Source organism: Eurosta solidaginis, chromosome 3 (genome assembly GCF_040869045.1).
Source record: "Eurosta solidaginis isolate ZX-2024a chromosome 3, ASM4086904v1, whole genome shotgun sequence".
Lineage (NCBI taxonomy): Eukaryota > Metazoa > Arthropoda > Insecta > Diptera > Tephritidae > Eurosta > Eurosta solidaginis.
The window spans coordinates 78,742,127-78,758,294 of NC_090321.1; the positions used below are offsets into that span (position 1 = coordinate 78,742,127).

The 16,168-nt window shown below is 38.7% G+C and overlaps 1 protein-coding gene across 10 annotated transcripts in view; it reads left to right on the forward strand.

The window, feature by feature from the left end:
* LOC137244041 (uncharacterized) overlaps positions 1-16,168 on the forward strand; it is a 90,141-nt gene that overhangs the window by 28,505 nt on the left and 45,468 nt on the right. For 3 of the 10 annotated variants that reach the window (XM_067772493.1, XM_067772496.1, XM_067772495.1), the window contains 2 exons: positions 7,283-7,315; positions 7,396-7,565. The exons of 5 other annotated variants lie outside the window; for them this stretch is intronic. In XM_067772493.1, coding sequence (XP_067628594.1) covers positions 7,283-7,315; positions 7,396-7,565 — 203 coding nt within the window. Of the gene's footprint in view, positions 1-7,282; positions 7,316-7,395; positions 7,566-16,168 lie in introns of those variants that run through there. 2 more of the 10 variants (XR_010950775.1, XM_067772494.1) reach the window with 2 other exon arrangements.

Consider the following 16,168-nt stretch of genomic DNA (forward strand, 5'->3'; position numbering starts at 1 on the left):
ATAAAATTATTTGCAGAACTCAAACTTTTATAATTTAGGTTTTCTATTTCTTGGCTGTGTTGACCTTTCACAAGCTTTACAGAACAATGTTTCTTACTCGCAAGATTACAGAACGGGTTTTACATTGCACTTATCCGACGGGTCAACAGAGTTAAGAGCACCAAAGTGTCCGAATTCATATACCGTATGTTCGAATCGAGTTACAGAAAGGGGTCTTTAGGTTCATTAAGCGTGCTTGGAATGAATTACAAAAATTTGAAACGATAATCTGTAAGTGACGAATTTTATCACTTCATATAAATACATAATATAATTTCACCGAGTTGGAACGGACTCACCCAGTTTCAAACGTTGTTGTTGTAGTTGGTGTTGGTACTGTTGGTGGTTGTTGCGCTCTGGCCCGAAGTGATCGAGTGAACCTGGTGGCAATAGACTTCGTGATGACCTTCACGAACTTGATGACTTGGTGCTAATTTTGACGTTCGTTGGGTTACGCTGCCGCGTGCTGCCGCCGTCTCTCAATTGTCCTTATGTTATTTGCTTCATATATGGGTGTTTTATGCTTGGTGGCGATAATATGATATTGTTACCGGAGACTGATCTTTTCCACTGCTTTCAACAATTCACCCGAGCGTGTGGGAATCGATGTATTACCCCAGTCAAAGAAAAGTGCTGTAACCTTTTTAAATTTTCTCCACACAATTGAGTGTTGTTAGATTCAGTCACACATAAATTAGCAGCATCTTTTTGTTTGTGCTTTTCGTTAAAATTTCATTTTCGGCCATCAGCGTATGAACTTAATTGATAAGCGACTTTCTTGTCGCTGTTCTACAAAATTTTTTTATAATAATCGTAGTGTATTATGTGCAATACAAATAGCGGGAAAACAATCGCTTATTGTTGTCCAATTTTGTGAGTTTTTTCTTTTTTCTTTTCGCTCCAATCTAGCTGAACTTTCATGGCCGGAACCTCGTGCTAAAAGACCAAATTTTTCTTCCTTTTTCTTTTTTTCTCGTGCCTATCTGCTGGCAAAAAAAAAAAACTCCATCCATTCTCTTGTGCTCGTGATGGCAGGTCTGTCTCTTCCTTCCTTTTTTGATATTTTTCATCGCAACCTTTGCCACATCGCTAGGTGTGTTCCCGTGAACACGCTCCCAAGGGGATCGCAGCCATATACCGTAGCAGCAGACCGTAACAAACCTGCTTCGCTTAGAAGGCCCGACGATGGAGCGAACAGGAAACCGGATCCGCTGTGGGAAGCCACTGCCAGGGGCCTCCAATGCCAATCAACGTGGGGCACGACTCACCCCTGAGATAAGAGTCTCAAAGTCCTACTACGAAGCTAGCCGGGCAACAGGTCCATCAAAAAAAAATTAAGTCAAATTTGGGAATTAATTCTGTTTCCTAGTTTAAAAGGGCTTTGCGGCAATTAGACATTTGTTATGGAGAACTCGTCAAAACTCCGAAAGATGATTCCTAGTGGTTATCGCTCCCACCGGAATGCAAAAAAAAAGGTGTAGACATTTTGATCTGGAGAACTCGTCCAAACTCCGAAAGGCTAGTGGTTATCGCCCCCACAGAAGGCCAAAACAAAAAAAAAGTGTAGACATTTTGATATGGAGAACTCGTCCAAACTCCGAAAGGCTAGTGGTTATCGCCCCCACAGAAGGCCAAAAAAATATTTGGGTAGTCAATGGGAACACTGACATCCCATTCCCCGAAGGCACTCGGGCTCCAAAAAAAATGAAAAAAAAACACAAACTCATTCATTCTTGTCCCTAGTGCTCCCAACCGCAACGCATAAGGGGGTCTTAAGGACCTGCCTCTGGGACTGGTTGGGGCCACTAGGGTCAATGTCCTACACACACAGGTTAGTCCCAACACACCCAGCCGCAACGCAGAGGCGGTCTCTGGGGACGCGCTAGTGGGACTGGCTGGGGGTGCTGAGGCCTCCCGTCCATTCACCCTGGACACCCCTCCTGCCTCCGCCACTATGGGTGGAGCGGCTTCAAGGGCCACTCCCCAGACTGGTGGGACAGGGAAGGGTGTCACTTTGAATCCCAGCTCAACCCGTCACAATCCAGGTGGTATTCTATGGTACCACCTGAGACGTGGGATGAGCTGGGGTCCTCATAATACACACACTCACTCATACCTGACATCACAAATTCGGCATGAGGGAAACTAAAAAAAAACTAGAAAAAATTTGACATAAAAAAAAACCCAGTTAGCGGACTAATATTTTTCCAATGCCGACTAACGGACAACATTCCGGTAACAAAAAAAAAAACACCCCAATTACAAAAAAAACTAAGTGCGTTCAGCACTGCCTCATTGGGTGAAAATAAAAAAAAATTCCGGAGACTTGACGTAAAGTCTCGTGGCTCCCTCCGCTACTGCCCCCGATGACCAGCCCGGACAACCTGATCCGTCTAACCATCCCACCGCAACGTAGGTGGCAGCTCTGTGGCTGCTCACTCGGACTGGTGGGATGGTCAACCTCACAGGTTGACCCGACTGACCCTCGTGGTCAGCGCTTCGGGCGCCACGTTCGGCGCCATCTGTTATGGCGCCCTCAGCAACTGTCAACGATGATCACTCTGGACAACCTGATCCGTCCAACCATCCCACCGCAACGCAGGTGGCTGCTCCTGCGGCTGCACACCTCGGACTGATGGGATGGTCAACTTCACAAGTTGACCAAAATGACCAGCGCGACAGCGCCTCGGGCACCAAATCCCGTTGGGCGCCATCTGTTATGGTATCGCATCTACAACGGAGCAGTAAGGAAGGCGGTCGGCATGATGTGTTGGTGCACAGTGGCTAGTCATTGTCGGCTGGGGCGGGTCCTTGCCAACCTTACTGTTCCTGCGCCATAAACAGAAAAAAGTTCCTATCATGCCTATCAAAACGAGCAGCTGTCAAATTCAAAAAACCTGGCAGAAGCGCAGAGACCGACTCAAAACGCTTATCAATACAAAATAAAACAACATCCGGCTGAACCGGATGTCACGGACAGACCGTTAACATTCCAAAATTTAAATTCAAATTCAAAAAAAATAAAAAAAAACTGACGCAAGAAAAAATTACCGAACCGGACATGACCGGTTACTACTCTGAAATCAAATATCAATAAAGCTGAAAAGTAAAATAACAAAACTGAAAGGAAAATAAAAGGCCGAATACACAGAGGGGCGCCGCGGGTGTTGTTGCGACGCCCGGTGCTTAGTCCCACCCTCAAATAACCATGGCCACCGACGCACCTAAATTTCGGTGGCCCCTTACCTGCATACCCTACGTGCCTTCTAAAAGAATGAAGATGCCAACATTCCCATTTTTAATTACAATTTTTATTTATAATCCATCATTTAAAAAAAATTAATATGTAGATGTATATACTAATCAATCCTGAGTTTTATCTAAATTTGCTTTCTTCAAAATAAGTTGTACGCATTAAGTTACAGAGGAAACGGTGAATAAAATGCTTGTTTAAGAAGTAAAAGAAATAATTTCGAACAAAGAAATTGTACATAAGTATCTAATTGACATAATTCATTACGATCCCGGTATTAAGAAACATGAATAGTAAATATTACTTTGTAAAGCCAAAGTAATAATTCCTTTTAGGGGCTTTAAACGTTTTTAGATGGTTCTAAAATAAGTTTGGTTGCAAGTTTATTGCAGCTTATCAAATAAATGATCCTTCTTTTACTAATAAAAGGTGTTTAATATCTTCGACTGCTATTCTTTTGTTCGCAGCTGTATGTACATATAACATTTTTTTTGTGGTAAAAAAAAATTATACAGGAAGTTGTATTCCTTCTTATTATAACTAAGTTTGATAACATTGTTGCGGTTGTTGCTCTGGTTTACAGGTCATTTGCTGAAAATAATGTGGAATTCATCTAAATGCTCTTTCGAATCTATTTCCATACTGCTGAATAGATTTTAATTTCATAGGTATGCTTGTACATAGCAAATAACGTGGAAACCAAGCGAAGCACACTGGAGTAAAAAAAAATACCTTAAGAAAAATGTAATTATTTGGCTCAAAATTCCTATAGTAAATCGTAGACCGCCTTACAGAGTTTGCAGACTTCTTAACATTTACATTTTCTTATTTCTAACTTAGAATGTTCCTTTTGTTAGGATTTAATTAGATTTTCTTATTTCACATCTATTTTAAATTATAGTTTTCCAAACTTCAAATTTACTTTTGGATTGTATTTAGTAAAAATTTTTATTTTTTTTTTCTAAGTTCCAATTTATGATAATTGCATTCGATTGTATCCAATTACGTTAATTATACTTTTCTCATATCAGCAAGTTCAATTGTATTAAATTCATTTCATTTGTCTTATCTCGAGTCTATGGAAATTTGATTGCCACACCAATGGATACGGTCGGCAAAACTCTCGTAACAATTTAATAAGCTTTTATAGCTTTAGTCTTCGTTGACACATACTAACTTGTGCCGTGTGATCATATAGAGAAAAAATATTTATGAACCTTCAGGTGACGTTTCAGTCGCAACAGTATAGTGGAGCAGTAAAAAAATATTTCAAAAAAAAAATTATAGAAAGAGTTTATTTGTTCCTGATCACCAAGACGTAGATCCTCTATTTCTTGTTGCGACTAGATTCTAATTTCTCGCGGAAAGGCATGTGTCGCTAATGTGTAATGCATTACCCATCCGCATGGCTTTCGCATGTATGTATATAAAAAAAAATATGGTTCCGAGTGACACATTCAAAAATGTAAGGTACTATATGTACTAGTGACACTATTCTGTAACTTGACTGGAATAAAATTATTTGCAGAACTCAAACTTTTATAATTTAGGTTTTCTATTTCTTGGCTGTGTTGACCTTTCACAAGCTTTACAGAACAATGTTTCTTACTCGCAAGATTACAGAACGGGTTTTACATTGCACTTATCCGACGGGTCAACAGAGTTAAGAGCACCAAAGTGTCCGAATTCATATACCGTATGTTCGAATCGAGTTACAGAAAGGGGTCTTTAGGTTCATTAAGCGTGCTTGGAATGAATTACAAAAATTTGAAACGATAATCTGTAAGTGACGAATTTTATCACTTCATATAAATACATAATATAATTTCACCGAGTTGGAACGGACTCACCCAGTTTCAAACGTTGTTGTTGTAGTTGGTGTTGGTACTGTTGGTGGTTGTTGCGCTCTGGCCCGAAGTGATCGAGTGAACCTGGTGGCAATAGACTTCGTGATGACCTTCACGAACTTGATGACTTGGTGCTAATTTTGACGTTCGTTGGGTTACGCTGCCGCGTGCTGCCGCCGTCTCTCAATTGTCCTTATGTTATTTGCTTCATATATGGGTGTTTTATGCTTGGTGGCGATAATATGATATTGTTACCGGAGACTGATCTTTTCCACTGCTTTCAACAATTCACCCGAGCGTGTGGGAATCGATGTATTACCCCAGTCAAAGAAAAGTGCTGTAACCTTTTTAAATTTTCTCCACACAATTGAGTGTTGTTAGATTCAGTCACACATAAATTAGCAGCATCTTTTTGTTTGTGCTTTTCGTTAAAATTTCATTTTCGGCTATCAGCGTATGAACTTAATTGATAAGCGACTTTCTTGTCGCTGTTCTACAAAATTTTTTTATAATAATCGTAGTGTATTATGTGCAATACAAATAGCGGGAAAAAAATCGCTTATTGTTGTCCAATTTTGGGAGTTTTTTCTTTTTTCTTTTCGCTCCAATCTAGCTGAACTTTCATGGCCGGAACCTCGTGCTAAAAGACCAAATTTTTCTTCCTTTTTCTTTTTTTCTCGTGCCTATCTGCTGGCAAAAAAAAAAACTCCATCCATTCTCTTGTGCTCGTGATGGCAGGTCTGTCTCTTCCTTCCTTTTTTGATATTTTTCATCGCAACCTTTGCCACATCGCTAGGTGTGTTCCCGTGAACACGCTCCCAAGGGGATCGCAGCCATATACCGTAGCAGCAGACCGTAACAAGTATCCCGTTTTTGTTAACGTTTTTAACGTTAACGAAAGCTTTTCGTTTCGGTCAAAAACGAGATACAATTTATCTTTAACGGAAACGGTGGAAATTTTTTGATAAACGATCAGCTTAACGTCAAGGTGGATCCCTGGGATCGAGGAAAGTAATCGATACCAAAAGAAGTATCGAGAGAAAGTACTCGATACAGAGAGCATGTTTACACATCCCATAATCTACAATAAATCGTTAATAGATAATATATGCGTTTACACATGTTCTATCCCTAGGAGCTAGATTATTATGTGAGGTGGTACTTTTTCTTTGAAAAACCGGCCTCTCTTTTATTTGTTCATAGTTACCGATTATCGAGGGGGAAAATTAATATGGGAATTCTAGTTATATAATTAACGATGAGAAGTTAAGTGAAGATAATCTCGTTAGATATAAAGTAGGACTAAATCATTTCGAACTCACGTATACGTCCTCCTCTTGCGCTATTGACTTTCGAGGTTCTCTTCAACCTCTCCCGCTTCTTATCATCAGGATTGTGTTGGAGTCTCGTTTGTAAGATCCGCAGCATTATTTTGCTGTTTGTCCTCCTCCAACACCTTTGTCATTATCTTCAAACTCGTCCGCTTCTAGAATGTTAAGATTGTTATCCTTGGGACTTCTTTTCCTGAGTCGCAGATACATTTTGCAAATTCCCCAGGACATTTGTCATGTTGCATGTGCAATATATCCTTCGCGAGCTTGTTTATTTGGAAGATGTAGTGTTGATCCTTTTCCATAGGCCATGAAACAGTAAGTACCTTCTAATCCTATGTCGGCATATTCGGGTTCTGACTCTGCAGAAGGTGCAGCGTATCCTCCGAGTTCATCACGCACCGTATTAATACTTTGGCTTTTGGTATCATGGGAATCTGCGCGTGATCGTGCCTCGCCCTTAGCAGTTTGAAGCTTCTTCTAGCTACCGCAAGCTCGCGATGTAGTCGCCCGCTACAATTTTTAAACGATTGAACCATCCCGACGAATCAAAGGTTGGCCGAAAGGATTGCTACGGTCAAGCAACGCTACAGCCCGAGTCATAGTGTTACCCCCCTTTGGCCCATCCGAGAAGCCGGCCAGTCATTTAATAAGTGATCCAAGCTGTTTGCTATTGTGAATGTTTTTCTCAAACATTCGCCACTTGTATGCACTCACAATGGGTACCTATGTAACTTATTTCTTTGGTTCACTGTAGGTATTATGCAGCGACATGGTTCATCTACATATTATGCATTCCTATTTATTTTCAGAAACATTCCAAAAAGAAAACGCCACTTTACGCGGTAATGACATTACCATTACTTTCTTCTATATATGAATGTACATAAGTGTGTGAAAATAATGTTTTTTTTTTTCATAACAGGACAGGTTAATGATTTAGTGAAGGAGCTCGCTGAGCAAAAAGTTATTATTGACCTACTCATGGATAAGGATGCAGCAGAAGTACCACTCAGCCCTAAATTCCCCATTGAAACGGAGGAAGATCTTGCCAACCTCAATAAGTCAATAAATAATTTCAATAGAGAATACTATGTAAGTTTTATAAAATTGTATCGTTTGTTTAATTTACTTTGCAAACTCCTGTAATTTTCAGCAGTAGCGCTACTCACTAACTTTTGACGATTTTTATACTCAGTTGAGCAGAGCTCACAGAGTATATTAACTTTGATGGATAACGGTTGGTTGTACAGATATAAAGGAATCGAGATAGATGTAGACTTCCATATATCATAATCATCAGTATCGAAAAAAAAATTCGATTGAGCCATGTCCGTCCGTCCGTCCGTCCGTCTGTCCCTTAACACGATAACTTGAGTAAATTTTGAGGTATCTTGATGAAATTTGGTATGTAGGTTCCTGGGCACTCATCTCAGATCGCTATTTAAAATGAACGATATCGGACAATAACCACGCCCACTTTTTCGATATCGAAAATTTCGAAAAATCGAAAAAGTGCGATAATTCATTACCAAATACGGATTAAGCGATGAAACTTGGTAGGTGAGTTGAACTTATGACGCATAATAGAAAACTAGTAAAATTTTTGACCATGGGAGTGGCACCGCCCACTTTTAAAAGATGGTAATTTAGAAGTTTTGCAAGCTGTAATTTGGCAGTCGTTGAAGATATCATGATGAAATTTGGCAGGAACGTTACTCTTATTACTATATGTCTGCTTAATAAAAATTAGCAAAATCGGAGAACGACCACGCCCACTTTTTAAAAAAAAAAATTTTTTAATTCAAATTTTAAATGAAAAGTTAATATCTTTACAGTATATAAGTAAATTATGTCAACATTCAACTCCAGTAATGATATGTTGCAACAAAATACAAAAATAAAAGAAAATTTCAAAATGGGCGTTGCTCCGCCCTCTTTCATTTAATTTGTCTAGGATACTTTTAATGCCATAAGTCGGTCAAAAACTTACCAATCCTTGTGAAATTTGGTAGATGCTTAGATTCTAGGACGATAACTGTTTTCTGTGAAAAAGGGCGAAATCGGTTGAAGCCACGCCCAGTTTTTATACACAGTCGACCGTCTGTCCTTCCGCTCGGCCGTTAACACGATAACTCGAGCAAAAATCGATATATCTTTACTAAACTCAGTTCACGTACTTATCTGAACTCACTTTGTATTGGTGTAAAAAATGGCCGAAATCCGACTATGACCACACCCACTTTTTCGATATCGAAAATTACGAAAAATGAAAAAAATGCCATAATTATATACCAAATCGAAAAAGGGATGAAACATGGTAATTGTGTTGGTCTATTGACGCAAAATATAACTTTAGAAAAAAACTTGGTAAAATGGGTTTGACACCTACCATATTAAGTAGAAGAATTTGAAAAAGTTTTGCAGGGCGAAATCAAAAGCCCTTGGAATCTTGGAAGGAATACTCTTCGTGGTATCACATATATAAATAAATTAGCGGTACCTGACAGATGATGTTCTGGATCACCCTGGCCCACATTTTGGTCGATATCTCGAAAACGCCTTCACATATACAACTAAGGGCCACTCCCTTTTAAAACCCTCATTAATACCTTTAATTTGATACCCATATCGTACAAACACATTCTAGAGTCACCCCTGGTCCACGTTTATGGCGATATCTCGAAAAGGCATCCACATATAGAACTAAGGCCCACTCCTTTTTAAAATACTCATTAACACCTTTCATTTGATACCCATATCGTACAAACAAATTCTAGAGTCACCCCTGGTCCACCTTTATGGCGATATCTTGAAAAGGCGTCCATCTATAGAACTAATGCCCACTCCCTTTTAAAATTATCATTAACACATTTCATTTGATACCCATATCGTACAAACAAATTCTAGAGTCAGGCCTGAATAAAGGAATGGCTGACCAATGTGGGACTGGAGTTGGCTAGTCAAAAGACGGAAGTGGTATTAGTAAGCTCCAAACGGTCGGCGAACGAGTTAGTCTTAACTGTCGGGGATCACCAAATCACCTCAAAGGATTCCTTAAAATACTTAGGAGTGCACATTGACTCTAAGTTAACTTTCAAAGAGCACTTCAGAGCGGTGGGGGAGAAAATTACCAAAGTTAATGGATCACTTATGCGAATAATGCCTAACATTGGTGGCCCGAGCGAAGCTACACGTCAGCTATTGTCCACAGTAACCTGCTCAATAATACTATACGCAGCACCAGTGTGGTATGGATCTAAACAGACCCATCAAAAATATATATTAGCAGCGTACCGACTTGCTTCTTTAAGAATAGCAAGTGCTTATCGGACGGTGTCCGACGACGCGATCCTGGTTCTAACCCGGAAAATCCCAGTGGACTTACTGGCAAGCGAAATGGCCGATCTGTATAACACTAATATCGAGCGACCATCTGAAGAAGACAAGAAAAGAGCAAGGACACAAACAATAGCTAAGTGGCAAGAACGGTGGGAGGCCTCGAGTAAAGGGCGTTAGACTTTCACACTAGTTTGGAACGTAGCCCAATGGAAGGAGCGGAAGCACGGCGAACTGAAATACCATCTCACGCAGATAATGAGTGGACATGGCGGTTTCAAAGAGTATTTATGGAAGCGTAGGATAGAGGAAGATCCTCATTGCCCAATGTGTACCACGGAGTTAGAAAACGCAGAACACGTCATGTTCCACTGCCCCCGTTTCCACGAAGAAAGACTCATCTTGCATGGAGTATTTGGGGAGGAACCTACCACGAGAAATTTAGTATCACATATGTGCAACAGGAAAGAGTGCTGGACTGCAGTGAGCAAAATGGCATTTATAGTAATGACACGCCTGAGGGATGCTGAGAGGGAGCGCAGAGAAATTCGCATGCGAAGCAGTGGCGATTAAATGGACACAATAGCGGGAACCTGGACGCAGGGACAACAGTAGGCTTTTAAAAAATGAGAAATATGGAACGCCACCCTGAAGTAATGCGAAAGTGGTGCCGGGGTGGGCGACGGTTCCAGAACGGGGCTGTTTTTTAGTCCACGGACACACGGTTGCTGCGACGGCAGCAATTATGGTGCATTAGGCATTTTTCAGCCTCCCCGCAAAAAAAAAAAAAAAAAAGTCAGGCCTGGTCCACCTTTATGGCGATATCCCTAAATGGCTTCCATCTATAGAACTATGGCCCACTTTCTCTTAAAATACTCTTTAATACCTTCCATTTGATACACATGTCATACAAACACATTCCAGGATTACCCTAGGTTCTTTTTATAACATGGTGATTTTCCCTTACTTTGTCTCCACAGCTCTCAATTGAGTATGTAATGTTCGGTTACACCCGAACTTAGCCTTCCTTACTTGTTAAAATCGAGATTTTTAACGTAGTCAATTATTGGTTGCAATATCGATTAGAGTGATTCACTAACTTGGTTTTAACAACACGTGTTATGTATTCATTCTATTTTAGAACAAGTAAGGAAGGTTAAGTTCGGGTGTAACCGAACATTACATACTCAGTTGAGAGCTATGGTGACAGCATAAGGGAAAATAACCATGTAGGAAAATGAAACGAGGGAAACCCTGGAATGAGCTTGTATGACAGCGGTATCAAATGGAAGGTATTAAAGAGTATTTTATGAGGGAGTGGGCCATAGTTCTATAGGTGGACGCCATTTAGGGATATAGCCATAAAGGTGGATCAGGGTTGACTCTAGAATGTGTTTGTACGATATGGGTATCAAATTAAAGGTATTAATGAGGGTTTTAAAAGGGAGTGGTGGTTGTTGTATAGGTGGTCGCCTTTTCGAGATATCGCCATAAAGGTGGACCAGGGGTGACTCTAGAATGCGTTTGTACGATATGGGTATCAAATGAAAGGTGTTAGTGAGTATGTGTGCTCGCTATGGACCAAGTGCTCGCTATGGACCAAGAGAGTGCTCCAAAATTAACCACAATTCATACAAAAAATATGGTCCAATTAACGTTGCGATGCACAGTGTTTCGTGTAGAACAAGCTAGCTGGACAAAATTATTTTATGAGATTTTCCGTTTCATATGCAGTCATTTATTACAACTACGTCATTTTTTTCAGCCATATGTTCTCTTTTTTTGATTTTTTTCCAAAATTTTACTTCATATGCATACATTTGCTTATTTCATATACAGTAACTCATGTGAATAAGTGACATAGATCCAAAAAATTTAAAGGACTTAACAATATTACTTCATTGTACTTAAATTGAATGGACTACAAATCTCAATACTCTAAAAAATTCTAACGGTTCCGAAAAAAAATTAAAATTTTTTATGAAAATTCGTCGAATTTTTCAAACATTTTTTAAATATAATTTAGTTTTTGTTATATATCGTGACAAATTCTCTTATGGGAAATTAGTTAAAATAAATTTGCGAAAGCGAAAATTGTAAGAATTGTCCAAAAAGGGGTGTCTACTTATTTATGTGAGTGACTGTACATATGTACATACATATTTTGTATTTATTTGAGTATTTATCAGGCATGCTTAACGAACGAAACGATATCATTTCGTTACGATAATCAACGCTAATAAACGAAACGAAGTCATTTCGCTTCGTTTATTAACGTTAAGAACGTCAAATTAACGTTAATTTGACGATCTTAACGTTAATAAACGAAACGAAGTGACTTCGTTTCGTTTATTAGCGTTGATTATCGTAACGAAATGATATCGTTTCGTTCGTTAAGCATGCCTGGTATTTATCCTGGCACTACAATTTTTACAAAATTATTTTATAGTACCAGTCAGGAATGTAAAAGTGAATTACAATAATAATAATAACAATGTAAGTATCTAAATTAATTATGTGAAAATTACTTATTAAAAAAATTTAAAAGTAAAGTATCATACAAATTAGAAAAGCCAATAGATTTAAATTAAATAAAACCTGATCCAACAAAAAGTTATAGGGTAGGTTATCTTTTATAATTATGTTATTATTCGCTATCATCACTTTCATTCGATGAGTCACTTGTGGAATAGTCATGAGCATCAGCAACTCTACTGTGAAAGCTTGAAACAACTGGGGTATTTATTGACTCCTCAACATTATCGAGGGACAGTAAATTTAAGACTTCTGAAGTCAGACTTTTAAATGTTTTCTTAGGTATCTCCCTAAAACTGTTAACTAAAGGATCCGATGTTATAAGCAACATATTCATAAGATCTCTATTCATGGCTTCACGCGACTGCTTTTATGTGTTATCAACCCTGAATCGTCTCAAATCTTTGTTACGGGCTTCCTGTGCTTCCTCAGAAAGTTGACCAATAGGTAAAATTTCTGATTTTATAATATCAGTACTATGCACTAAGATTTTATGAACTGTAACAGGCATATTAAACCATGGATAGAGATCTATGTATAGTTTTTTAGTCTCGACCGCAAATTTTTCAAATCTTTTGATATTTATATTTACCCAGATGCTAATGCACGAAGGAGTGTCGAATCTTTTGATGAGCGTTACATCCAATTCCGTAATCTCAGCGCTAGCCTCAGAATTTTCGAAAAACCTACGAGCAGTGTTGCCGTCATTGGTATTGCCGAAACCTGATTTTGGTTTATCTACTATCAATCCAAGTACACTTTTAAATTTATTCTGGATTTCGTTGGAACGTAGCTTTACGCTCTCTTTATCTGCCTCATTCCTAAGCTCCCATTTTTTTACTTCGAGGCGATAACTTATGTGAAGCAAGCATTCAAAACATCTTGCATGGAGCATGGAGAGTAGACAAACCAAAACCAAGATTATCTCGGTTAGGCGTTAAGTCCCGTAACTCATTATTCATATCTTTTGGAGTGGCACCGCAAATATAACACTTTTGTGCGGAAGAAGTTTCAGTCAAAGCATTGCAAACTCAATCATTGTTAGAAGCATATTGTGATTTACGGAAACTTCGTATTCTTCGAGCATGTACTTTGTTGGCAACAACGCATTTATCTCCTCTAAAAGTTTGTTCGTTTCAAAAACAATAAAATCTTTTGTTTCCTTAGAAAAAATAAATTTAATTGGACGACAATACATGATAGAAGAAGGTCGAGGATTCTGCCAAACAATGTTACCTTTTTCATCCTTTAATTGAAGAGGAACGAAAGAAAATATAAACAAAAACTCATCAGTGTCAGAACTGCATGTAAACTTTTGCTTATATGTGCTATGGCCAGAGCATTCAAGGCAACCCTACTTGCTGATTAAAGTATACGTCAAGTTTTTAGGTAATAAACTAACAAAACCTTCTTGATTTGCTAAAACTAAACGCTCAACAGTTTTATCTAATACGGACTGGACTTTAATTTCCGCACGTGTTTCACCCACATCAATTTCATTTGGATAGCATTCTGCCTTAGATTTTCTTAGACTATAAACTGATGGATAAACCTATGGCCTGCCTTGATGCTCCACTTCCGAGTCGTTTTGTACCCATGAGTCGTCAACTTGCTATCTACGTAGTATGCTAAAGCTTCTACATTGCTCAAGCATCTTGCATCTGGCTCACATGTCATCTTTTGCCGGATATTTGAGTGGTTTCCTATGATTTTTGTATAATGTTAGCAACATTTCTGTTTCCGGATATACGCGTTGATACTTCTGCCGCATAAAGTAACTCACCAGGACTTCTAGATTGCAAGAGGTCATCCACTCGACGCCGTTTGGTTTTTTCACTGCAGCTAACAAAGTCCTTCCTTCGTCTTCCGGGGCCGGGGTTACCTGAAGAAGTGGTTCGTTGGTCTGATGGCAACTTTGAATCCACCGTTATTGTAAATGTGAAGTCTGGACCCGAAAGCCACTCCGAGTTTTTATTCAAAAATCGCTCCTTATGGCTTCCAGAAGTGTTCCACTTTTGATCCAGCTTCGACGAATATGCCGATATTTGTAAGCTTAAACTTTTTATCGAATACTCGGCTGCTTCGCTTAAATCGTACCTAAGTAAAACAAAACTCAATAATTCTTTATATCTAGTTTCCTTCGAATGTTGAACCCAAATGTCAAAAGGCTCCGTTCTTAGTACGGTTATAACTAAACTGCTTTGTGTTGTTGATTTTCCGACAGGGTGAATAGTTGATGATTGTTTTGCTGCCATCTTAAGTGTCGTTGATCGTTCTGATTTGTTATCAGTTGTGCAGTATTTATATTACATTCAGGTATTGACGTAGATGATACCAAATTCGGTTGTTTTGTGTAGCGTTCCTGTGTGGTTATACCTGCATTAGGATTGCTTAGTATGTACCTGTTTTTATGCCTTGGAGACCGGTGCGGTTGATTGTGGTAGGTTGAAGTCAGTGATCTTCGCCTTTTTGCTTTTGGTGTGCTCTTGTTGACCTTGCGCGTTTATTTTTGTGTGTTTTATGGCTACGTGTTTGTTCCCTGTACCTGGGAATTGGCTTTGCCGTTTGCAGATCAGCTTTAACAGTTCAAATATCTCGTCGGAGCCGGTACGTACATACATCCTATTTTATATGTAGAGATAACTATATCTACAAAAAAAAATTAAAAATAGATGTGCAAAGAATTCGCAATGGTTTTTTCTTTCGACTATTAGAGAATACTTGCGACTATAACTTTTTTGTCCCTAAAGTCAAAAATATAGAGAAAAAATACCTTTTCTTCTTAATAACGGAATGTTAAATATATTGAAAATAAAGAATTACTATTAAAAAATTTTACTTACCTTCGAGCTTAGAATTCATCAAAAAAATTATATAAAAGTGTCCACTTAAAAGAAATATGAAGCTTAATATTCAACAAGAATTTCGCAAATTAATCAATGCATTTTACGGCCACTCCTGCCTTCTTACTTCAATTACTCAAATGCAAAAATATCAAAAAAAAACAAAAATCCCGTTATTTTGTTTGTTTTCTTTCATTTCTCATTACACTTTTCTTGGAACAAGAACTTTGTTTTTGTCCAGCTAGCTTGTTCTACACGAAACAATGTGCGATGTCCTAGGACTGGACGATATACTCCAGCTCAGCATTACATCAGAGTAATCCATGGAGTACTCCAGTATGACACAAGTGGACCACACAAATCACACTCAGAAGATTGCGCATTCGCGAGTTCAAAATTGCTTCGTTCTGCGCATCTACGTCATACTTGACTGCTTGAGCGAATGAAAGAAAGAGAGAAAAAACAAGAGCTAAAGAAAAATTACGTAAAAATTGTTCATAAAAAACACCTGATCTTTTGTTTACATGCGCAATGCGCAATCTTGTGTGTGTGATTTGTGAGTGGACCACATGACCCAACGATTTTTACAGGGTGGTATCTTTGGTAATGCACAGATCACTCACATAAGATTGCGCATTGTGCATGTAAACAAAAGATCAGCTTTTTTTATGGGCAATTTTACGTCATTTTCCTTTAGCTCTTGTTTTTTTTTCTCTCTTTCTTTCATTCGCTCAAGCAGCCAAGTGTGACGTAGATGCGCAGAACGAAGCAATTTTGAACTCGTGAATGCGGAATCTTCTGTGTGTGATTTGTGCTGGTCATTGTGAATTCATACAAGTGGCGAATGTTTGATAAAAACGTTCACAATAGTAAACAGCCTCGATCACCTCGATCCATGGCTGTTCGATTACTTAAATTATTTGCTCAATATTGTTTTTCAAAAATTTTTCTAGACGATTGGTTTATTACATTATTTACATA